Here is a 26,875-nt window from a genome sequence, read left to right as displayed (position 1 = left end):
TTATGGAATTTAAGGAATGAATCAACTTCACATCTCCAATATGTCTATCTTGTAGGTTTTCACTTTTATAAGCATCATCATGAACGTGACATGCTCGATCAATATCATTTCTAGGAAACTCTCTAGGTCATGGCTGATCTTGGTTATCAAGTCGGGTACCAGAACCACAATAATTATACACAGGAAGATTTTTTTTTCTCCTGGGTATTTAGCCCATGGTGTTCCTGGAAATTTTGACATTAATGTAGCAATATCACCACCCTCTTTACGTTGAATTCTGGGTAAAAACGAAATTTTTTATCTGTTACATATTGCACATTTTCCACCATATGCTATTTTTCTTCTTTTTTGTTGTTGTTGTAACTGTGACTAAATCAGTGGCTGAAGTTTTAAATCTACATCGTAAATAATATAGGTTCATGTGTATTTATAATATGGATGTAATTGATTTCTCAGCGACACGAAAGCAAGAGCCAGTAAAACATATTTCAGCATTACCAAATTCTTTCAGAATGATTATAATAGGTCCATCTGGGTCTGGTAAAACGCAATTACTGCTTAATCTTATAATGAGATGGTTAAAGTGAGACATAGTTGGCTTTAGCTGCACCATCAGTAGATGATTATAGATGTTATGATGTACTTAAAGATTTTAATGAAAATACAAAATTGTTAAATGAAGATGGTGACGACATTATTAATTTTATAACCGATATTGATGAAGCGCCGAGTGTTGGTGAATTAGATGGATTTATTAATAATCTCGTAATATACGATGATGTGATGTTGGACAAACAATCAAATCCAGCTCTGATATTTTCTCGAGGTAGGCATAAAAGTACAGATATTATTTATGTCACACAGAGATATACACAAACACCAAAAGTGATCAGAGATAACTGTAACATTTTAGTTGTATTTAACGGAGTTGATACACGTACTCCGAGAAATATTCTTCAAACATGGTGCAGTGGAGGTATGGACACAATTAGATTTAGAAACTTCTTTTCAAAGCACAAAATACCCCACACGGATTTATAACAATAAATTTCCACGATCCTAGAACAAGATATCGTGTAAGTAGTGAATGGGGACGATATAGCCTCAAAGGGGAAAATACATTACAAAACACCCTGGGACGATATGGCGTCAATGGAATTTAACATTGGAATACAGGCCTGGCACTCTGGGGACAAGGGGAATTTAACATGGGAAATTTTAACATGGATGGGACTGTATAGCGTCAAGGGTAAATGAACATGGATGGGACTGTATAGCGTCATGGGTAAATGAACATGGATGCGACTGCATAGCGTCAAGGAAAAATGAACATCTGAGATGGAGATAACACAGACAATAGACAAACACTGATACTACACATTAAAAAACAAAATTTGGGGAGGCAAGAAAGTCAATTCTTTTCGAGGCTTATGAGTGACCCTTACATTCACTTCACTTATTATATACTATCCACACACGGAAAGGTGCCATAACTAACCCCATTATGCTATCCACACGCCGAGAAGCAAATCCAAACTCAAAATATACTATCCACACACGGGGAGAAGCCATAACAAACCCCATAATATACTATTCACACACGCAGAGATGCCAAATCAAACCCAAAATCTACTATTCACACACGGGAAGCAGCAAAAACATAACCACAATCTGCCATTCACACAGAAGGGAAGGTTAAATAACCACACACTCTACTATCCACACACGGGAAGCAGCAGCAAAAAGAAACAAAAGAAAAACACAAGCTGAAACAAAGAACTGAATGGTATACTAATTGTGTCACCAAATCAAAGACTGTTAACATAGTATTATTTTCATTTTCAAACATTAATATATTATAAATTGCTTTGCAGGTAAACCTGCTGACCTGTATGACAAGACGAATGTTGACTGGGTACCGACCTTGAAGCTTGGTCATGTCAAAGTCTTGCCATCTCCATCAGCTGCCACTGACAGATACAATAGAGTATTGGGTCGCGTCAAGAAACGTAAGAGACATGATGCTGCTGAAACCCTTGTGTCACTCCAAGATATACTGGTTGATGACCAAACATGTTTGACAGAAGAATCTGTGGATTTCAACACAAGGGAGATCCAAACTGATTTAATGGGTCATAATATGGAGGCAATGCAACAAGAGTTGAGAAGACTGACTATGGAAAACATGGAGCTGAAGTCGGAAATAGCTAGCCGTAAGATGACCGCAGAGAGTTTGGAGGGCGATGATGACAAAGTCAACTATCTGACTGGTTTGCCCACGCACCACATCTTAATGCAAGTCTTTTCGCTCATTTCATCATACTTGATAGAGACTCATTTATCATCTTTAACAAAGTTTCAACAACTGATGCTAACATTAATGAAACTACGACTCAATGTGCAAAATGAATTTCTTGGGATAATATTCCAGTGCGCACAGCCAACAGTGTCGAGAACAATTTTGAATACACTCCATGTGTTGACTCGTTTACAGCCTCTTATCAGATGGACTGAGAGAGAGGAGATCAAGAAGACTATGCCCATGGAATTCAGATGTTACCTGAATGGTAAAGTCGTAGTAATAATCGACTGTTTTGAAGTCTTTATTGAAACTCCTTCAAATGCAGAAGCTAAAGCTACGACTTGGTCTTCGTACAAACATCATAATACAGTTAAATTTTTAATTGGTATAACTCCACAAGGTACCATCTCTTTCCTTTCCCAAGCATGGTGCGGCAGAGTGAGCGACAAGTTTGTCACAGAAAACAGCGGTTTTCTAAATAAACTGCTACCTGGAGATGTTGTTATGGCAGATCGAGGTTTTGATGTAAAAGACAGCATAGGAGTTATGATGGCCTCTGTCAAGATGCCAGCTTTTACTAAAGGAAAAAAGCAAATGCCAGCTTTAGAGCTCGAGGAGTCAAGAAAATTAGCTCACCTTCGCATTCATGTGGAACGAGTAATAGGACTCATGCGACAGAAGTATACCTTTTTGTCTGGAACTGTGCCTTTTGATCATTTGCGAACCACTGATGACAAAGGGTTGACAACTATTGATAAAGCTGCCCTAGTGTGTGCTGCATTAACAAACTTGTCACCAAATATAGTAGCATTTGACTAAAAGTGATCATGCTATTGTCTAGGAATGTGGGATGTTGTTGTATATGTAATTAGGAAGGGATGTTTATTAATCTATAATACATGAGAAAGATCTATTGATATTTACTGTTTTCCTTGAAATAGTGCAGTGAGAGAGAGAGAAAGTGAATGCATTATAAATATATCAATCACTCATATTAACACTAATCATAATACAGTACTGACAGAGATGAAAACACAAGACTTGTTTGCATTATGGTTCTTGAATACATAAAAAACATTGTCAAACACACAAGCATGTACCATTATAAATATATCAATCACTCATATTAACACTAATCATAATACAGTACTGACAGATCAAAACACAAGACTTGTTTGCATTATGGCTCTTGAATACATAAAAAATATTGTCAAACACACAAGCATGTACCATTATAAATATATCAATCACTCATATTAACACTAATCATAATACAGTACTGACAGAGATGAAAACACAAGACTTGTTTGCATTATGGCTCTTGAATACATAAAAAACATTGTCAAACACACAAGCATGTACCATTCTAAATATATCAATCACTCATATTAACACTAATCATAATACAGTACTGACAGATGAAAACACAAGACTTGTTTGCATTATGGCTCTTGAATACATAAAAAACATTGTCAAACACACAAGCATGTACCATTATAAAAATCTCTCTCTCTCTCTCTCTCATAAATGCAATAATCATAGTTTTTGTAATTATTATAAAAATGAAGCACACAAGACTTGTTTGCTTTTAGGCTCTTGCGTAGATACTACACTTTCGAGTCACTGGACTTTGCTAACCCTACTCTTGCTACATGATTTTATGCATTCAGGGCAATACCATTTTCCTTTTGGCTTTGATGCAATGCCTACACAGTCAAAATGAAACCACTGAAACTGGCAATTTCGATCATCACAGGCAACCATCTGTCCATATTCCTGATCCTGGCAGAAGCACCATACAGGCTCTGATGGCTGGTGTGATGCATTGCTTGGTTCTGGTGTTGTCGCTTTACTATTCTGTAGTGGCAAACATGTAGGCTCTGATGGCTGGTGTATTGCACTGCTTGGTCCAGGTGTTACCCCATTATTATTTTGAAGCGGTAAGCGTGTATAACATCTGGCCAACAATTCTGGCAGAACTCCAACTCTGAAAACATTGAGTGCTTTTGGAAGCATATCTTCCCAAAACGCATGGCATTTCTCAATCCTCTCAATATGAATTGATTGTCTTGTCCAGACTACAAAGTCTGCATACTTTGTATCACATACAAACAATTGGCATTGAACTTGGTAATAATGTTCATGTCTTCTGTCGAGAGTTAGCCCACCGTTGCAATCTCTCACAAGGAATGATTTTTCAATGTCAGCTTTACTCAGGTCCATGTCTCTCATTGTATACGGGCACTTGATCTCTAAAGATCCAACTCCACAACAGTCGCATGATGTGATGCCGTCTGGTGATGCTCCAATCTCTGGATGAGTAATGTGAATTACAAGACCAGACGAACGAACCATGAAATTTGTATGATTTTTCTTCATAGCTTCTATGTATTGATGCTTGGCTTTTGGCTCATATGTCAATCCCCAACTGGTCTGAATTGACTTGAATTTTCTCAGGTCAGGATAACATATGTTTTTAATCAGGTGAGGTGCTGGCTGTGTTGAGTTTGTATGACAAACTGCTTTGAATTTTGAAGCAGTTATTCTGCCTGTTCTGTGTTTCTGCCATAGTTTACTCATAAACTGTTCTCGTGTTGCCTGCTCCAATGCTTCTATCTGGGATATGGTAACCTCAATTTTTAATTCATTGCACAGTTTCCTAATTTCACATAAAGGAAGTTGATGTATCTCTTCATCAAACAAATCTGAAAGCAGTTTGGGATACATGAGTTGTTCCTCTTTTGGAATGAAATTATCACTGAAGGGCTGAACTATACTCATAATGGCTGGCTTCACCTGACCCTTGTTTATCTCGTGCAAAAAGTTGATAAGTTCTGTCTCACTGATGGGTGGTACTTCCTTATGTTGTCTTACTCTGGAAGGAGTTGTTTGTGTTCCTGTGGCTACTGCCTCATCCAATTTTTTCTTCTTCAACTGCGCTGATGTGAAGTCGGTCTCAGCAACAGGTCTGTAATTGATTTGTTTCAGCGGTGCAGATAGTAACCGGTATGCTGGAGCTTGTGTTACCGTTTTTTAGTCGCGCAGTTTCACTGTTGCTTCTACTGCAAACATAAGAGATGCCACATGAGAACAGACTTCACCCAAACCTGCCATACAGTCACAGTGTGCAGTGCAGATGGTTCCAGTCTTCTCTGCAATAATCCATGATTGGGTGGGCTTTTCTCTCAGTTTTTGTGAGTGGAGTACCTATAAAAAAAATGAGGACAAAATTACAAGAAGTTGATTTTTGTTCCCCATTCAACATGAATCCAAAATTAAAATGGATCTGATATTTGCTTGCATGGAATACACTAAGGTTACATTTCATCCAGTGGCTGAGAAAAAATTGTGTTCTCTCAAATGGCAAAGCCACAAGTGAGAGTACTAGTTGTTTTTTTTTTAAATCCATATTAACTGAAATCTGAAATTTGGGAGTGTATTTCAAATATGCATGCAAATGCTTGCATATCAACAAATGTTTCTGACAGCTCATTATGAAAACTGGCATCTAGACTACATATTTAACTAATTTATTTTTGTAGGTGGTGAAATATATATGTACATGCACTCGTAAGCTATCAATCTGCATAAACTGAAGTGTCAACATGCCAGGAAGATCTGGGGGGGGGGAGAGGATGGGTGGCGAATAGATGAGAGAAAATGGAGAGAATGGGTGGTGGAAGCGAAAGAGAAAGAGTTTGAGAGAGAGAGAAAGATGATGATGATGCTGATGATGATTATATTACCTTTCCCCGAACAACGTGGTATCCATTTTTCACGTACACAGCAACTTCTCTAACCCATCCAGAAGTAAATAGATTGTATGTGTCAAGGCTTTTCCAGGCTTTCATTTCCTCTAAGGTATAGCTGCTCTTTGCATAAATCAGATAATTTATTATATCTGGGTACTGAAGGCTTGAAAATAAGACCTCCGTAGTACTCCACTCTGACTTTGGTATTTGATAGGGATCTAAATCATCTATCAGCCGGCATTTACTTAAATATATTTGCTTCGATGTACTGTCTAACGTGTCGATATATATATCTGATTTTCTCTGATTTTTACTGGCTTCGACATTGTTATATACTCCACGTTTGATTAGCAACCACAAGTGTCGACCTCCGCTTGTAATCCAATATGGCGGCGTGCTTATGTGTGCACATTAAATTCTGACGTCACTGAATGCGGTCTATGGGAGAGTGTTCTGAGTATTTTGATAGATTTGGTCATCCCACACACGAAATGACCAGTGTATCGATAAACGGACCATTACCATATTTTGACTTGACTGGATTCGCTTGTATCGAGTCATTCGAGTTTGCTAAAGGTCTTCCTCCGATTTGTTGTGCTTGGTTTGGCAATCATTTTTCAGAAAAAAATGTGGGTACCAACAGTATTATTACGATATATGCTCGATGTAAAAAATACTTATATTTCTGACAGTAGGTGAAGCAATTATATCATATCATCCGCAGAAAGAAGTTTGGTTACCACACCAAAATAAATACTCTGATGATGAAAATCGGGTGTTACGAAACACCCAAATCCACCCAAATCCACTCAAATCCACCCAAATCCACACCAAATCCACCCAAATCCACACCAAATCCACACACCCTAGTGCAATCTTTCTACTTTAATCTCCACTCAATTAATAAATAAATGACAAATTGCTCCATCGCATCACTTCATCGCTCCATCGCCCGGCCAAATACTGCAAGATGTAGCGATTGTCCCTAAAAGGATTCCATATAAATGACCTATAAAATATATAATAATGACCAAAAACAAATGTTGCAAATATTTTATGGTCATACAGAAAATGTTATATTGATTCAATATTATGATGGTGAAAAAGAATAATCTGTAAGTACATTTCTTTGGTCATTTATAATACTTTTTAGTCCGTTCTGATGCTGGCCGTATCTGCTGGCCTGGCTTTTTCCCAACATTTTCGGAAGCCTTGGGATACTTAAAATCTATGTTGCTGGCACTGATATATCTGGATTTTGTTGTTGGTGGTGGTTTTGCCAGCATGAATTTGTGTATATGCCTGTCTTTCTCCATTTGTGGCATACCATGCCATATTAGTTGTGGAATAATATGCTTTTCCATTGAAGGTGCTAGACGCCAGTCTCCTTTGCTATAAACAGCGCATCTGAGAAACAGAATTTGGTTTTTCATAATAGTTCCGATCTCTTCAATAAGTTCTGAGAATTTGTTTCTGTCCCAATTAACTGCTGCCTTTAACTTATGGTTCATGGACTCGCCGTTATTATTAGTCCATGGTGCACTGATTACTCCTTCGCGTAATGGTCGGAAAACCTTTGCCAATATGATTTAAAAACTGGAAATTGTTTTAAATAGGGTTCCAAATTCTGACATCTTGATTCAAACTCCGTATCATCTGAGGCAAAAATTACTCCATCATTATTTCCAAAAATGATTTGGAGTATTCTTTTACGGGCCAGTACACATGCCCCATTTTCTTGAAGATGTCGTTGGACATTGTCATACATGTGTTTGGTACATAACAAAAAATTTACATGCGGAAATTTGGCTTTCAGGGCGTTTGTCATGCTCTTTTCTTCATCACTTCCAATGGTTAATCGCGCTTTGTGTCCAAATCGATCGCTTACGTGTGAGAAAAATTTCCCGTAAGTTTCCTCTTCGGCATCAAAATGTATCATACACGGCCCAAACATTACCGGAAAATCGTTTGTTCTATTGCTTATCACACATCGGTTTTTGAAAGAAAAGACTGTGACATAGAAATTTCCCAAGTTGAAAGTTCTATCAACACCTAGAACACTCCCATCATCACCTTCACAGTTTCTGATCGTATCAACCATCTGCTGGTTGCTATAAACAATGACAACCGGTATTTTGTGTTTAGTCAAAATTATTTCTTGGATGACTGGATTAGTGTGAAGCTCACTTAAAACACTAACCACATCATCAGCTATATTTATTCTGGAGTTGATATTTTCTTCACGTTTTCGTTTGCGGTCTCTGAATTTCTTGTCGTTTATTTGTTTCATCGATTTCGGAGCAGTGAAACTGTTATCTTACATAAGTTTTGTGAGAACGCTGCTGACGTTCTCATGCTTTACCTTTCAGCTGCTCTCTGAATAATATTTGGGTCTGTCCTTACATATGGCTCCGATTTCTTAGAATTTCCGTGCTTTTTAAAGATGGTTGGCATTTTGCCGCAGTATTCCACAATGGCCAGCATTTTTTTCTCTACAGGAAAAGAATCGGGCAGTCCAGCAATTGTTGTTACGCGTTTTTTGAATGATTTGTCTTCCATCAATTTAGTATAATATCTATGCAGTGTTAAAACACTCGATCGCTGAGGAAATATTGGTTCATATGTGATCTCTCCATTGACCATTTTCTTGACACAGTACTGTTCCTTTTTCATATACGCTGTACGTACTTTGTGAACAGAATCGGTGACAACAAAAGTCTGATTAACGGTTGTAGCACTTCTCCAATCCCAAACACCGCAGTCATCGGGGAAGTTTTTGGCACCACTGTCGTCATCAGATGCTTCAATGACAGTGTATACGTCGCTTTTTATTCCTTTTGGGATGCTTTTTTCTCCTGTTTCAGTAGACATGATAACTTTCAGTAATTCGTCGTTGGTCATGAACTTTCCAGGGCTGCTAGCTGGCATCATTGCTTTTTTTTGTTGTTGAGTTTAATTATAGTAGCGTTCGCACAACTGTGCATGTGCCACATTTTTCTGACTGCACCGCAGCCTGCTAGTTGTTCCTGGGAAAGGGGATGGTGCCACCTCCCCCAGGCTTTTATGGATTCAAGGAACCCTGATAGTTTGGCCTCAATTTGTGGGTCCATAAAGGTCCCTACAGTTGAATGGTTGGCTGTCATTAGTGGGAAGGAGAGCTCGGGAACGGTCCTGCTTGCTTTACATCGCTGGTTTCTTGTTGCATTTGCCTGCTTATTTTTTTTTTAGAGATTTGTTTTTTTTTTTTCTTCTTCAAAATGTTCTAAAAGGAGGGGGGATGTTCTATGCTGTTTATAGAGGTTCTTAGTAAATATCATGTATGAAGAGAGATTTTCAAGGTTATTATGGGATTACTAGTCGAGATGTTTAGGGTGTGTTTCCTACGTTATGTTATTTATAAGTTTTTAGATATTACCTCTTTAAGTTATTTATTAATTGATGTTTTTAGAGATTGAATGTTATTTATACTTTATTTAGCAAGAGACCGGAGTCCTAGCCGATTACACGGTTCGTTAAGGACATCTAGGACAGGAATCCTAGCTGATTACTCGGTTCGTTAAGGACATCTAGGACATCCGATTTTGCGGTTTCCTTAGTTTTTTTTTATAGGTGCTTCGTAAGTGAATTATTTATTAATACTTTTATAAAATTGAATGATATGTTATGGTTTTTTATGTGGTGGCTTCTAAATTTATTTAGCTAAGTTACTGGGTCTTTTGGTTTTGTGGGGATAGTAATTATATTTTGTTCCTATGTCCTGCTGAATCTATGAATTTATTTATATTTTTATATGCTGATTGTTTATTTTTATTAGAGTCCATAAGTAACTCTGGGTATGTGTGTGGTGATCCGATCTCTTTTTGGTTTTTGATAAATATTTTCCGAGCGGGTTGATATTTTGGGCATATATTGAATACGTGGTGTGGCAGTTAAAACAGTTAGTGGTTGTTGGTTTGGGTCCTATAAACCTTCCAAAACTGTTTGCTAGTTTAGTTTTTCAGTTATTATCCTGTTTATGGTTTTCTGTTCTAAATAGGTACCCTTAGGTAGCTGTATGTTCCTATCTACGATTTTTTGGGTTTCATGGTGCTTTTTACCTTTTGTGGAGGAGTTCCAAAAATCTTGCCATGTTTGGTCTATATATGTTTGTGCGAAGCTTATTGCTTCTGTAGAGCTATAGTTAAGCTTGATAGAGTTTTGATCTCCTAGTTTGGTTTTTGCAACTTTGTCTGCTGTTTCGTTGACAGAGATTCCAATGTGCGACGGTATCCACATGAGCTCGACTAATTGATGTGCTGTGGTGATATCGTCAATTAATTGGCATGCTCTGTAGAGGAATTGTTCCCTAGAGTGTGTATTGCGATTTTGGATCGATTTGATAATGCTTAGGGAATCGCTTACAATGACTGCTTCAGGTATTTGGTTGTCTTTGATCCATTTTAGTGATTCAAGTATAGCCCAGAATTCAGTGGTGTAAATGGAGCAATAGTCAGGTAATCTGGATCCCGTTTGTATATTGAATTCAGGGATGACTATTGCTGCTGCTGTTCTTGGTGGGTTGTTTGTTTTTGATCCATCGGTATATATTTTAACATAGTCCAGGTATTTTTGGTTGATTTCGTTTACCAGTACAGGTTTTAGTACGTTTTCTTGTCCTTCTTTATTGCCTAATTTGGTAGCTTCAATGTTAATCTTTGGTGGTTTTTGTAACCATGGTGGTTTGTTCTGGTCTGTATTGTTTGTTACCTGTTTTTTTAGTAGAGGTATCTTTTCTCTTAGTTCAAGGATTACTTTGCCACTTGGTGTGATAGGTATGATTTTGGGTTTGAAGACAACTTTACACTTATTTATAGCTATTTTGGTGGGATGGTTGTCTGGGTGGGTATCTAATCGAATGGAGTATCGGAGGAGCAGTTCTTGCCTACGTAATTTTAAGGGTAGTTCTCCTGTTAGTGTTTGTAGTTCTTCTAATGATGTTGAGGGGAGTGATCCTGTGCATAATAGCAAGGCTTTTCTCTGGATAGTGTCAAGTTTTTGTAGTACAGGCTGCTTAGCCGAGTTATATGCTTGGCAACCGTAATCCAGTTTTGATCTAATTAGGCTTTTATATATCGTGAGGAGGGTTTCCTGGTTGGATCCCCAGTCAGTCCCTGTGATGTTCCTGAATAAATTGAGATCCTTGTTACAATTCTGGGTGAGTTGTTCAATGTGCTGTTTCCATGTGAGGTGGTTGTCAAAGAACATTCCTAGGAATTTTACTACTGTTACGTATTTGATTAATTGATTTTGTATATAGAAGTTTGGACAGACTAGGTTGTTATTTCGTTTGGGGGTGAATATGATTGCCACAGTTTTTTCATGAGATATTTTGAAACCCCATTTGTCCGCCCATCTCCCTATGTTGTCTAGGCTCTGCTGGATTTCTTTAACTACTGTGTTATTGGCAGGATTTCCATTCCTCCATATGCCACTATCATCTGCAAATTGTGACAAGTTTATTTGTGTGGAGGCTACATTGAGGTCAAGGTCGTTTACCATTAGGTTAAATAGTAACGTACTTATTACACTGCCTTGCGGTGTTCCATTTTCAAGTGAAAATTTATCCGAATGGGTGTTGCCTATTCTTGTGGTAATTTTCCGGCCTGTGAGGAAATCGCCAATCCAGTTCAACAAGCGTCAGTTATTCCAAATTGGTTTAATTTGGCCATTAGTCCATTGGTCCATACTAGGTCGAACGCTTTTTCTAGGTCTAAAAAAAAAGCTATGAGGTTGCGATCGGTTTTCCTATGTGCGTTAAAAGCGAGTTTGATGTCTGTTTCCAATCTGAGAAGTTGGTCAGTGGTGCACCGTTTGTTCCGAAAGCCACATTGATTTATGGAGAGTAGGTTATTGGTTTCTAGGTGGTGTTTTAACCTATTTGCGAGTATTGTCTCCATTATTTTGCAAATATTGTTTGTAAGGGAGATGGGTCGGTACGAATTTATGTTGTTGGGATCTTTACCTAGCTTGGGGATTGGTATTACTATGGCCTGTTTCCATTCGGTGGGTAGCTGGCCTTTATCCCATATCCTATTAAAGAGTTTGATTATGGCTATTGTTATATTGATAGGTGGTTTTTTGTAGATAATGTAACCTGACTGATCCGTGCCAGGGGATGTTTCGTTTTTGGATCGTAGGGCTATCTTCCATTCATGTACTGTGATGTCGCTATTTAGGTGAGATTCTTTTGTTCCTTGGTCTTGAAACATTTGAGGTTGGGTTCCCTTCATTAGTTTTTTGTGTTCTTGAAAGTTTTTGGTGTGATTATTGTTGCTACTCATGTTCGAAAAATGCTTCGCTAGGAGGTCTGCCTTATCTTTATTTGTTATGGCATTTTTAATTTTTGGGGCTGAGGTAGTTGCTTTCCCTTTTATGGCTTTTATCTTGTCCCATATTTGTTCTGAGTTTGATTTTAGACTCAGTTTAGAGCAAAAGGTTTGCCATAGATTAATTTTAGCAGTTTTTATAGTTTGTTTTAGTGCTTTTTCTTAATCTTTATATTGACAGAAGTAGATAGAATTTTTGGTGCGTTTATATTTATTTAAGGCCCTCTTTTTGTCTTTGTGTGCTATAGTGCACTGTTTAGTCCACCATGGTACAGGGTTTTTATTTTGGATATTAGTTGTCTTTGGTATGCATCGGTTAGCTGCTTCTATAATTGTGTCTGTTATGTTATCATAATACATGTCAAGACCTGGGCTTTCTAAGTTATCTGGATTTACTCTAGCTAGTAATAATTGGAATTGGTCCCAGTCTGCCTGTTGGTACCTCCATTTAGGTGGGGTTTCGTTAGGAATGTGTTGAGTTTTTGTTTGAATATTGATTGTGATGGGAAAATGGTCACTTCCTAACGTATCTTCCTGATCTACCCACCAATTTGTGATTTGAGCCAATTTTGGGGTAGTGATGGTTAGGTCTATGGCTGAGAGAGTGCCATCCTCAGGGTTTAATCTAGTGTTCGACCCGTCATTTAAGATGACCAGATTGTTCTCAATTATCCATTTTTCAACCATTTTTCCTCTTTGATCTTTCTTTTTACCTCCCCATAATTCACTGTGTGCGTTGAAGTCGCCACAGGTCATTAGATTGTTGTCGTTGTTATTAGTGATTGCCTTTAGTGAGATTAGGTTGGTAGGGCAGAAGGTACCCCCTGGGTCGTATGCATTTATTATTTGAATGTTTGTGGTTCCTATATTTATCATTACTGACATTATTTCGATGCTATTATTGATGTTTAGGTTAGGGGGTACTTCTATTACTTCATAGTAGATTAGTGTATCTATTAAAAAATTGCTAGTCCACCCCCTTTCTGCCTTATGGGTCTGTTTTTAAAGATTCCCTGGGTATAGCCTTGTAGTTTGGGCAGGCGTTTGTGTTCTTGTGTTATGAGGGTTTCCTGTAGGCAGATTACGTCTGGTTTTATGGCCGTATTATTCAGTTTGTTCTGCAGTTCTGATAGGTTTTTAAAGATTCCTCTGCAGTTCCATTGCCAGATGGTGATTTTATTATTTTTTATACTATTCATTTTTGACGTTGTCTTTATCTGTTAGTCTTGTGGTCCAATTAGCTAGTATGGTGAAAATGGTTTTGAGGGTTCTGATTATGCTACTGAGATCTTGCATTATGGTTCGTGTTGTTAGGTTCATTACTTCCTGTATTAATTCTGTGCTGGGGTGTGTGTTAGATTTGGGGATGTTTGGGGTGACAGTTTTGTTTGTATCTGGAGTGTTATCAGGGTGGTCATGGTTTGTTACAATGTGGGTTGTAGTTTTTGGTTCTTTTGTTTCCTGATTCGAGGGTATGTTTTGTGGTGCAATGTTTTCCCTTCTGATTCTGCGTGGAGAGTTTTGGTGCTCATTGATTGTGTTTCAGAGGTAGATTTTGGTGTGTTGGGGTTGTTTTTACAAATAATGTTTTTGGCAGAATGGTAGGTGAGGTGTTTTTCGTTCATTAAGTCCACTATTTGTTTCTCTTTCATTGCAAATCTACATTCTGCCGATCTAGGATAATGGTTTTCTTTACAGTTAGCACATTGTTGTTTAATTGTGTGGCATTCTCCTTTGTGTTGACCTCTGCAGTGCTTACGTCTTGGTTTGAATCTACATCTGAGGGCATAGTGTCCCCAGTGCAGGCATTTGGTGCAAAATCTTGGCCTATTTATGTAGTTTTCCAGCTTATGGTACACTCCTGACTGTCCTAGTTTTATTATTGAGGATATTGGCTCGGTAGCCTCTATAACTGCTTTGTTTGTTCCTTGTCCCTTGTGATTTTTAAGACGATATACTTTGGTGGTCTGTGTTCCATTTGCTGTGAGTTTATGAAGTAGGAGTTCATTGCTTATGTCATTGTTGTATCCGTTTAGTGCTATTACTTTTTTAAAGATAGTGGTTTTAGTGGGTTCAGCCAGATTAGTTGTGGTTTCACTGTGTTTGGAGTTCGAAGTGACTCGTGGTTTCCTGTGAGTGCTATGGTGTCTCTCTACTTTGATCTTTATTGGGCCTATAGTTTCAATTTGGATGAATTTTTCCACCTGTTGAATTGTGCTGCATTGGACAATGAGGTAGTTTCGCCTTGGTCTTATCAGTTTGAATTGTCCAGTGTGAATTTTGGCCAGTGTTGTCATAATACTATTGGTACTTAGACTAGTAATTCTGTTGCACCTGTGCCTATGTATATGGCGTGTTCGATGGAATGATAACTGTACATTTTGTCTTGGGGGTTATGTTGTTGTTTTATTTCCTGTTTTGAGTTAACCTTACCTGTGGGTTTTTTTGGGTTGTTTGGGCGGTTTTAGCGGGCCCTTGCCATTACCTAGGTATGTGTTTTGGTTTGTTTGGGGTCTTTGGGTTGCCATATTAGTGATGCTGCTGGATCGATTTGTAGTGTCTAATTCATTGGATTTGTTCCCATACGTTGGTGGTTCCCTTGCTGTTATTATCCCAGATGGTCCAGGAGTTTGGCTTGAGTGTCTAGTTTCTTTCCTAACGTTTTGATTTATTGTTGTTTGCTTGATTTCGTGTTGTTGGTTTGTTTGCATGCTTCTAGAATTGGTTATTTCATTTTTGGTGAAATTTGGGGTGCTGGTTATGGTTATGTGGTCTAATTGTGGGGAGTTTAAGGTATATAGGTTACTGTCAAATTCATTTGTTAGGTTTGGAATAGTGGTGTCTATATCTTCATTTGTGTTTGGTTTTTCCGCTTCCTTGAAGAGGATTGGCGATAGTATTGGCATTGTATTTATATTGTTCCCTGCAGTGTAGTTTTGTATTTCTAGTAGTTTCTGTTGGTGGGGTGGGGGTGTGTTAATTATATCTGCTGGTTTGTGGTTTGTTTGGTCTGTGTTTGAGACCAGAATTTGGGGTCCCAGTGCGATGTTGGTTGAATTCGAGTTTGCTGTGGTTGGTACTACTTGCGTTAATCTTGCTTGTTTTACATGCTTTATTGGTGCTGTTTGGAGTTGTGATACATCCAATATTTTTACTGATTTATTGATAGGGTTGTTTGGTGGTTTGTGTGTTTGCGTGTTTGGATTGAATAGAGCCATTTGAATGATGACTTATCTTTTGTTTTTGTCCTAACCCAGTCTGCTCCTCCGCTAGAAGTCTCCTTTGTTTTCTGTTACGTGTTCCTATCGTTCCTTTGTTTGATAGTTGCTTTGTTCTGTTCAATTCCTTTGTTCACGGCTTGGCGGTTTGCTAATCGTTTCCTCTTCTTGGTATTATTTCTTTGCTCTTGTTTTCCTGTTCCTTTATTCTATTTTAATTGGTGATGGTGGTGGCCGCACTCAGTAGAACTTTTAAAATTATACACCAAGCCGGTTTTACACAGTAAACAAATCAAGCAAACTGAGAGATAGTTTTCAAACTTGACGTTATGGGAATGACCCATCATTGCTTGAAATGGAGCTGACTTACGGTGAATATTGACCTCTGACACGTCAGATACGGTACAAGGATATAGTGATTCCCTAGATTCGTCGGCGGTTTCCGCTTCCATACTGAAACTGTCTTCTTCATACTCATCGGTTTGTAAAATGTTAGTTAAATCATGTAAACTTGCACTGCATTTCTGCGAATCAGGAGTTAATAAATTATCAACCTCGCTGTTCTCATATTCTTCATATCTATGGTCCATATCATCCTTATTATGTGTCAAAGGTTTTTTGACTTACATTTCAAATTGACTACAGGGACAAAGTGGTTTACTGCATACCAAGATCCTTGCTTTGGGAGTTGCCCTTGAGCATACCAGATAATACTGATTGTTGAATGTCCTGCTGGTACGTCTGCAGACGGATCGAAAGTCGTGTTCAGAGAAGTGTGTGCCAAGTCGTTCACGCCATTGACTGAAGGGTAGAAAATCCGCACCGGACCCTGGATAATATAACATAGAGCCAAAATTGTCCATGCAGACGAGAAACCGCCAATTGTAGCACAGTCAATACAGGTAGCTTCAAAAGATGGTGAGAAACATTGTATGCGCTTCCTTTGGGGATGATTCATGTACGATGTTGAAGCTCGTACCATGCGGAGACAGGTATGATACCGTAACTGTACTGATTTGCTTTCGTCTCCATACAGGAGAAGGGACACTGCATTGAATAGGCAGTCGCCGTTACCAGTTGTGATTACTGGGTCACCACTGACTTCATCAAAATATTTAATCATCACTTCCTTCGCAATGGCATCCACTCTGACGGGAGGGAAGACAACATCCTTGTCACATACTGGTTTAAACTCGATTTTAAAAAGGGTCTCACGTTGGACTGCTGTTGTTAACTTCGCCATGACCTTCATATCGACTGCCTGTAATCAAGAGATTTATTTGTCAGAGAGCGTGCACAAGTGATACAATTACATTACCTTTTTTTTTTGGGTGGGGGCACCAGACAAATGCCCAACCCCTCCAATTTTTATATACTAAGGATTTATATCCGGATAAGGGTCCACATTTTTATTTATTTTGTGAATGTTTCCCCTTATATGGCATATGTCATTCTCCTTTATTTTAATAAAAAGTACTACAAAATTCTCGAAATAGTTTTGTTTTTTTATTGTTGTTTTTCTTTTTTTGGATATATTAGTTATGGTTTAGTAGACATCTACTCTATTTGTGTGTATTGTTTTTGTTTTGTATGTCCATTTTCCTCCGTGTGGGTTTTTCTGCTACTCTTCCGCAGGTCTGGCCACTTCGCGTAGCGCCATGTGATTTAGCCCTGCGTCGTCTATGCTGCTTACTTCACCCACACGGTGGTTCCCTGTGTTCCCTTCGTCTGTATTAATTTTGTTTGAAAATAATAAGTAGAAAAAAAAATAAAGGAGGGGGAAAAAATGAAATATATGTTTTATATACATATATATTCATACCTGTACATACATACACACATATATACCTATATATATATACGTACATATATATACATATATATATACATACATATACACATACAATAATATGCAGTATACATATTAAATTAATTGAAATTTAGAATTAAATTTTGAGTAAGTTATTTAAATCAAATTTAAGTTTATTTCAAGTTTTAAGTTTTAGATTTTTCAAGTTTATTTTGGATGTTTGAAAATTGTTATATACGATCATTTGTTTATTCTTATAACTTGGCCACATTGCATCATTGTACCTATAATAAAATTTACGATTTTTAAAATTACTTTATTATCACAGTCAGTGTCTAGATATAAAATATTGTTTTTGTTATATTTATGTTTTTTATAAATATCCATAATTAAACTAATCCTACTCATTTTTGTTATTTCACATTGGGCTATCGTATTTAGTTTTGAAAAAATTTATTTTTTGCATAATGGGCATTTAGGTAATTGTATGATCATACGACGTTTTCTTGCTTCTTCGCCTGTACATTACTTATAGCCGTTGAAGATACATAGATTTGATCAATCCGTGGTGTTGAACGGTCGAGTGTGACTTAATCCGATTACAATTACGTAACAGATTTGAATGTGATGACAATTGACTTAATTAATTGCTGCTACAAATCTTGTTTATTTGTCAAAGGAATTTACTATATGCATATCATCGCACGCGTCTTTAACATCGACTATTTTTCTACTGTTTGACATTTGGCTGGCATAACATTACTAGACTTTATTAACCAATAATATATTACAATTAATAATAATAAGATTCCAAATTGAGGTTGACAATAACTTAATACAACGGTGAGTGGAAATAGACATTGACACGTGGACCATATCAAACTCTAATAATTGAATCATTTTAAAGCAGTTTTCACACAAAAAGTGCAATACACTATATACACATGAATGCATTCTTGTCCCATCAGATGTGAAGGCTGTAACTTACATCATGTTATGAAATTCACCTGGTGCGATATGGTGCGATAGATTTGCAATGCTGATAGTGGCTCTGCTTCTTTATATCTACTTGCAATGTCAACGACAGTCAACGCGTATTTGTATGTTAATTGACGTCTCCCAATTTTTATAATATCGTGTGGTAAAACTAAAATATCCGCCTGATGAACTTCATTAGGAATGCTGACATCAGAACGTGCATGCTGAATTCGTTTAGGTGGTGGCAAATAAATTTGCCATATTGCCTGTCGTGCTAACCATTTTTCAGCATTGAAACGTGTGACATTTGCTGCATCAGCAAGTTTACTCATTGCTACTCTACCGCTCCAATATTCCCTTGGGCTATAATAACTTGATTCCATTATTTTAATAATTGGTTAATTAATTACCAGCCCCTAATGCTAGTTTATCTTTCATCGCGGATCTTACCAACCAGTTGGCGAGTGATTCTCTGATATTTTTTTTTTTTTTTTATGGAATTTAAGGAATGAATCAACTTCACATCTCCAATATGTCTATCTTGTAGGTTTTCACTTTTATAAGCATCATCATGAACGTGACATGCTCGATCAATATCATTTCTAGGAAACTCTCTAGGTCATGGCTGATCTTGGTTATCAAGTCGGGTACCAGAACCACAATAATTATACACAGGAAGATTTTTTTTTCTCCTGGGTATTTAGCCCATGGTGTTCCTGGAAATTTTGACATTAATGTAGCAATATCACCACCCTCTTTACGTTGAATTCTGGGTAAAAACGAAATTTTTTATCTGTTACATATTGCACATTTTCCACCATATGCTATTTTTCTTCTTTTTTGTTGTTGTTGTAACTGTGACTAAATCAGTGGCTGAAGTTTTAAATCTACATCGTAAATAATATAGGTTCATGTGTATTTATAATATGGATGTAATTGATTTCTCAGCGACACGAAAGCAAGAGCCAGTAAAACATATTTCAGCATTACCAAATTCTTTCAGAATGATTATAATAGGTCCATCTGGGTCTGGTAAAACGCAATTACTGCTTAATCTTATAATGAGATGGTTAAAGTGAGACATAGTTGGCTTTAGCTGCACCATCAGTAGATGATTATAGATGTTATGATGTACTTAAAGATTTTAATGAAAATACAAAATTGTTAAATGAAGATGGTGACGACATTATTAATTTTATAACCGATATTGATGAAGCGCCGAGTGTTGGTGAATTAGATGGATTTATTAATAATCTCGTAATATACGATGATGTGATGTTGGACAAACAATCAAATCCAGCTCTGATATTTTCTCGAGGTAGGCATAAAAGTACAGATATTATTTATGTCACACAGAGATATACACAAACACCAAAAGTGATCAGAGATAACTGTAACATTTTAGTTGTATTTAACGGAGTTGATACACGTACTCCGAGAAATATTCTTCAAACATGGTGCAGTGGAGGTATGGACACAATTAGATTTAGAAACTTCTTTTCAAAGCACAAAATACCCCACACGGATTTATAACAATAAATTTCCACGATCCTAGAACAAGATATCGTGTAAGTAGTGAATGGGGACGATATAGCCTCAAAGGGGAAAATACATTACAAAACACCCTGGGACGATATGGCGTCAATGGAATTTAACATTGGAATACAGGCCTGGCACTCTGGGGACAAGGGGAATTTAACATGGGAAATTTTAACATGGATGGGACTGTATAGCGTCAAGGGTAAATGAACATGGATGGGACTGTATAGCGTCATGGGTAAATGAACATGGATGCGACTGTATAGCGTCAAGGAAAAATGAACATCTGAGATGGAGATAACACAGACAATAGACAAACACTGATACTACACATTAAAAAACAAAATTTGGGGAGGCAAGAAAGTCAATTCTTTTCGAGGCTTATGAGTGACCCTTACATTCACTTCACTTATTATATACTATCCACACATGGAAAGGTGCCATAACTAACCCCATTATGCTATCCACACGCCGAGAAGCAAATCCAAACTCAAAATATACTATCCACACACGGGGAGAAGCCATAACAAACCCCATAATATACTATTCACACACGCAGAGATGCCAAATCAAACCCAAAATCTACTATTCACACACGGGAAGCAGCAAAAACATAACCACAATCTGCCATTCACACAGAAGGGAAGGTTAAATAACCACACACTCTACTATCCACACACGGGAAGCAGCAGCAAAAAGAAACAAAAGAAAAACACAAGCTGAAACAAAGAACTGAATGGTATACTAATTGTGTCACCAAATCAAAGACTGTTAACATAGTATTATTTTCATTTTCAAACATTAATATATTATAAATTGCTTTGCAGGTAAACCTGCTGACCTGTACGACAAGACGAATGTTGACTGGGTACCGACCTTGAAGCTTGGTCATGTCAAAGTCTTGCCATCTCCATCAGCTGCCACTGACAGATACAATAGAGTATTGGGTCGCGTCAAGAAACGTAAGAGACATGATGCTGCTGAAACCCTTGTGTCACTCCAAGATATACTGGTTGATGACCAAACATGTTTGACAGAAGAATCTGTGGATTTCAACACAAGGGAGATCCAAACTGATTTAATGGGTCATAATATGGAGGCAATGCAACAAGAGTTGAGAAGACTGACTATGGAAAACATGGAGCTGAAGTCGGAAATAGCTAGCCGTAAGATGACCGCAGAGAGTTTGGAGGGCGATGATGATAAAGTCAACTATCTGACTGGTTTGCCCACGCACCACATCTTAATGCAAGTCTTTTCGCTCATTTCATCATACTTGATAGAGACTCATTTATCATCTTTAACAAAGTTTCAACAACTGATGCTAACATTAATGAAACTACGACTCAATGTGCAAAATGAATTTCTTGGGATAATATTCCAGTGCGCACAGCCAACAGTGTCGAGAACAATTTTGAATACACTCCATGTGTTGACTCGTTTACAGCCTCTTATCAGATGGACTGAGAGAGAGGAGATCAAGAAGACTATGCCCATGGAATTCAGATGTTACCTGAATGGTAAAGTCGTAGTAATAATCGACTGTTTTGAAGTCTTTATTGAAACTCCTTCAAATGCAGAAGCTAAAGCTACGACTTGGTCTTCGTACAAACATCATAATACAGTTAAATTTTTAATTGGTATAACTCCACAAGGTACCATCTCTTTCCTTTCCCAAGCATGGTGCGGCAGAGTGAGCGACAAGTTTGTCACAGAAAACAGCGGTTTTCTAAATAAACTGCTACCTGGAGATGTTGTTATGGCAGATCGAGGTTTTGATGTAAAAGACAGCATAGGAGTTATGATGGCCTCTGTCAAGATGCCAGCTTTTACTAAAGGAAAAAAGCAAATGCCAGCTTTAGAGCTCGAGGAGTCAAGAAAATTAGCTCACCTTCGCATTCATGTGGAACGAGTAATAGGACTCATGCGACAGAAGTATACCTTTTTGTCTGGAACTGTGCCTATTGATCATTTGCGAACCACTGATGACAAAGGGTTGACAACTATTGATAAAGCTGCCCTAGTGTGTGCTGCATTAACAAACTTGTCACCAAATATAGTAGCATTTGACTAAAAGTGATCATGCTATTGTCTAGGAATGTGGGATGTTGTTGTATATGTAATTAGGAAGGGATGTTTATTAATCTATAATACATGAGAAAGATCTATTGATATTTACTGTTTTCCTTGAAATAGTGCAGTGAGAGAGAGAGAAAGTGAATGCATTATAAATATATCAATTACTCATATTAACACTAATCATAATACAGTACTGACAGAGATGAAAACACAAGACTTGTTTGCATTATGGCTCTTGAATACATAAAAAACATTGTCAAACACACAAGCATGTACCATTATAAAAATCTCTCTCTCTCTCTCTCTCTCTCATAAATGCAATAATCATAGTTTTTGTAATTATTATAAAAATGAAGCACACAAGACTTGTTTGCTTTTAGGCTCTTGCGTAGATACTACACTTTCGAGTCACTGGACTTTGCTAACCCTACTCTTGCTACATGATTTTATGCATTCAGGGCAATACCATTTTCCTTTTGGCTTTGATGCAATGCCTACACAGTCAAAATGAAACCACTGAAACTGGCAATTTCGATCATCACAGGCAACCATCTGTCCATATTCCTGATCCTGGCAGAAGCACCATACAGGCTCTGATGGCTGGTGTGATGCATTGCTTGGTTCTGGTGTTGTCGCTTTACTATTCTGTAGTGGCAAACATGTAGGCTCTGATGGCTGGTGTATTGCACTGCTTGGTCCAGGTGTTACCCCATTATTATTTTGAAGCGGTAAGCGTGTATAACATCTGGCCAACAATTCTGGCAGAACTCCAACTCTGAAAACATTGAGTGCTTTTGGAAGCATATCTTCCCAAAACGCATGGCATTTCTCAATCCTCTCAATATGAATTGATTGTCTTGTCCAGACTACAAAGTCTGCATACTTTGTATCACATACAAACAATTGGCATTGAACTTGGTAATAATGTTCATGTCTTCTGTCGAGAGTTAGCCCACTGTTGCAATCTCTCACAAGGAATGATTTTTCAATGTCAGCTTTACTCAGGTCCATGTCTCTCATTGTATACGGGCACTTGATCTCTAAAGATCCAACTCCACAACAGTCGCATGATGTGATGCCATCTGGTGATGCTCCAATCTCTGGATGAGTAATGTGAATTACAAGACCAGACGAACGAACCATGAAATTTGTATGATTTTTCTTCATAGCTTCTATGTATTGATGCTTGGCTTTTGGCTCATATGTCAATCCCCAACTGGTCTGAATTGACTTGAATTTTCTCAGGTCAGGATAACATATGTTTTTAATCAGGTGAGGTGCTGGCTGTGTTGAGTTTGTATGACAAACTGCTTTGAATTTTGAAGCAGTTATTCTGCCTGTTCTGTGTTTCTGCCATAGTTTACTCATAAACTGTTCTCGTGTTGCCTGCTCCAATGCTTCTATCTGGGATATGGTAACCTCAATTTTTAATTCATTGCACAGTTTCCTAATTTCACATAAAGGAAGTTGATGTATCTCTTCATCAAACAAATCTGAAAGCAGTTTGGGATACATGAGTTGTTCCTCTTTTGGAATGAAATTATCACTGAAGGACTGAACTATACTCATAATGGCTGGCTTCACCTGACCCTTGTTTATCTCGTGCAAAAAGTTGATAAGTTCTGTCTCACTGATGGGTGGTACTTCCTTATGTTGTCTTACTCTGGAAGGAGTTGTTTGTGTTCCTGTGGCTACTGCCTCATCCAATTTTTTCTTCTTCAACTGCGCTGATTTGAAGTCGGTCTCAGCAACAGGTCTGTAATTGATTTGTTTCAGCGGTGCAGGTAGTAACCAGAATGCTGGAGCTTGTGTTACCGATTTTTAGTCGCGCAGTTTTATTGTTGATTCTACTGCAAACAGAAGAGATGCCACATGAGAACAGACTTCACCCAAACCTGCCATACAGTCACAGTGTGCAGTGCAGATGGTTCCAGTCTTCTCTGCAATAATCCATGATTGGGTGGGCTTTCTCTCAGTTTTTGTGAGTGGAGTACCTATAAAAAATGAGGACAAAATTACAAGAAGTTGATTTTTGTTCCCCATTCAACATGAATCCAAAATTAAAATGGATCTGATATTTGCTTGCATGGAATACACTAAGGTTACATTTCATCCAGTGGCTGAGAAAAAACTGTGTTCTCTCAAATGGCAAAGCCACAAGTGAGAGTACTAGTTTCTTTTTTTGAAAATCCATATTAACTGAAATCTGAAATTCGGGAGTGTATTTCAAATATGCATGCAAATGCTTGCATATCAGCAAATGTTTCTGACAGTTCATTATGAAAACTGGCATCTAGACTACATATTTAACTAATTTATTTTTGTAGGTGGTGAAATATATATGTACATGCACTCGTAAGCTATCAATCTGCATAAAATGAAGTGTCAACATGCCAGGACGATTGGGGGGTGGGTGGGTAGAGGATGGGTGGCGAATAGATGAGAGAAAATGGAGAGAATGGGTGGTGGAAGCGAAAGAGAAAGAGTTTGAGAGAGAGAGAGAAAGATGATGATGATGCTGATGATGATTATATTACCTTTCCCCGAACAACGTGGTATCCATTTTTCACGTACACAGCAACTTCTCTAACCCATCCAGAAGTAAATAGATTGTATGTGTCAAGGCTTTTCCAGGCTTTCATTTCCTCTAAGGTATAGCTGCTCTTTGCATAAATCAGATAATTTATTATATCTGGGTACTGAAGGCTTGAGAATAAGACCTCCGTAGTACTCCACTCTGACTTTGGTATTTGATAGGGATCTAAATCATCTATCAGCCGGCATTTACTTAAATATCTTTGCTTCGATGTACTGTCTAAAGTGTCGATATATATATCTGATTTTCTCTGATTTTTACTGGCTTCGACATTGTTATATACTCCACGTTTGATTAGCAACCACAAGTGTCGACCTCCGCTTGTAATCCAATATGGCGGTGTGCTTATGTGTGCACATTAAATTCTGACGTCACTGAATACGGTTTATGGGAGAGTGTTCTGAGTATTTTGATAGATTTGGTCATCCCACACACGAAATGACCAGTGTATCGATAAACGGACCATTACCATATTTTGGCTTGACTGGATTCGCTTGTATCGAGTCATTCGAGTTTGCTAAAGGTCTTCGTCCGATTTGTTGTGCTTGGTTTGGCAATCATTTTTCAGAAAAAAATGTGGGTACCAACAGTATTATTACGATATATGCTCGATGTAAAAAATACTTATATTTCTGACAGTAGGTGAAGCAATTATATCAGATCATCCGCAGAAAGAAGTTTGGTTACCACACCAAAATAAATATTCTGATGATGAAAATCGGGTGTTACGAAACACCCAAATCCACCCAAATCCACTCAAATCCACCCAAATCCACACCAAATCCACCCAAATCCACACCAAATCCACACACCCTAGTGCAATCTTTCTACTTTAATCTCCACTCAATTAATAAATAAATGACAAATCGCTCCATCGCATCACTTCATCGCTCCATCGCCCGGCCAAATACTACAAGATGTAGCGATTGTCCCTAAAAGGATTCCATATAAATGACCTATAAAATATATAATAATGACCAAAAACAAATGTTGCAAATATTTTATTGTCATACAGAAAATGTTATATTGATTCAATATTATGATGGTGAAAAAGAATAATCTGTAAGTACATTTCTTTGGTCATTTATAATATTTTTTAGTCCGTTCTGATGCTGGCCGTTTCTGCTGGCCTGGCTTTTTCCCAACATTTTCGGAAGCCTTGGGACACTTAAAATCTATGTTGCTGGCATTGATATATCTGGATTTTGTTGTTGGTGGTGGTTTTGCCAGCATGAATTTGTGTATATGCCTGTCTTTCTCCATTTGTGGCATACCATGCCATATTAGTTGTGGAATAATATGCTTTTCCATTGAAGGTGCTAGACGCCAGTCTCCTTTGCTATAAACAGCGCATCTGAGAAACAGAATTTGGTTTTTCATAATAGTTCCGATCTCTTCAATAAGTTCTGAGAATTTGTTTCTGTCCCAATTAACTGCTGCCTTTAACTTATGGTTCATGGATTCGCCGTTATTATTAGTCCATGGTGCACTGATTACTCCTTCGCGTAATGGGCGGAAAACCTTTGCCAATATGATTTAAAAACTGGAAATTGTTTTAAATAGGGTTCCAAATTCTGACATCTTGATTCAAACTCCGGATCATCTGAGGCAAAAATTACTCCATCATTATTTCCAAAAATGATTTGGAGTATTCTTTTACGGGCCAGTACACATGCCCCATTTTCTTGAAGATGTCGTTGGACATTGTCATACATGTGTTTGGTACATAACAAAAAATTTGCATGCGGAAATTTGGCTTTCAGGGCGTTTGTCATGCTCTTTTCTTCATCACTTCCAATGGTTAATCGCGCTTTGTGTCCAAATCGATCGCTTACGTGTGAGAAAAATTTCCCGTAAGTTTCCTCTTCGGCATCAAAATGTATCATGCACGGCCCAGACATTACCGGAAAATCGTTTGTTCTATTGCTTATCACACATCGGTTTTTGAAGGATAAGACTGTGGCATAGAAATTTCCCAAGCTGAAAGGTCTATCAACATCTAGAACACTCCCATCATCACCTTCACAGTTTCTGATCGTATCATCCATCTGTTGGTTCCTATGAACAATGACAACCGGTTTTTTGTGTTTAGTCAAAATTATTTCTTGGATGACTGGATTAGTGTGAAGCTCACTTAAAACACTAACCACATCATCAGCTATATTTATTCTGGAGTTGATATTTTCTTCACGTTTTCGTTTGCGGTCTCTGAATTTCTTGTCGTTTATTTGTTTCA

The 26,875-nt window shown here is 37.7% G+C and overlaps 2 protein-coding genes across 2 annotated transcripts; both read left to right on the top strand.

The window, feature by feature from the left end:
• The first annotated feature begins 1,281 nt into the window (after nucleotides 1-1,281).
• LOC149796123 (uncharacterized) lies at nucleotides 1,282-3,121 on the top strand. Its single transcript, XM_089963927.1, has 2 exons — nucleotides 1,282-1,285; nucleotides 1,875-3,121. The coding sequence occupies exons 1-2, from the start codon at nucleotides 1,282-1,284 to the stop codon at nucleotides 3,119-3,121; spliced, it is 1,251 nt and encodes a 416-aa protein (XP_089820053.1).
• A 17,077-nt stretch (nucleotides 3,122-20,198) lies between these two features.
• Nucleotides 20,199-22,038, top strand: LOC149796122 (uncharacterized). Its single transcript, XM_089963926.1, has 2 exons — nucleotides 20,199-20,202; nucleotides 20,792-22,038. Exons 1-2 carry the CDS (start codon nucleotides 20,199-20,201, stop codon nucleotides 22,036-22,038), a joined length of 1,251 nt encoding a protein of 416 aa, XP_089820052.1.
• The last annotated feature ends 4,837 nt before the right edge of the window (nucleotides 22,039-26,875 follow it).

Source organism: Sinohyriopsis cumingii, chromosome 7 (assembly GCF_028554795.1).
Source record: "Sinohyriopsis cumingii isolate HCF-2022 chromosome 7, ASM2855479v2, whole genome shotgun sequence".
Taxonomy (NCBI): domain Eukaryota; kingdom Metazoa; phylum Mollusca; class Bivalvia; order Unionida; family Unionidae; genus Sinohyriopsis; species Sinohyriopsis cumingii.
This window is presented reverse-complemented; position numbering and strand designations above follow the sequence as displayed.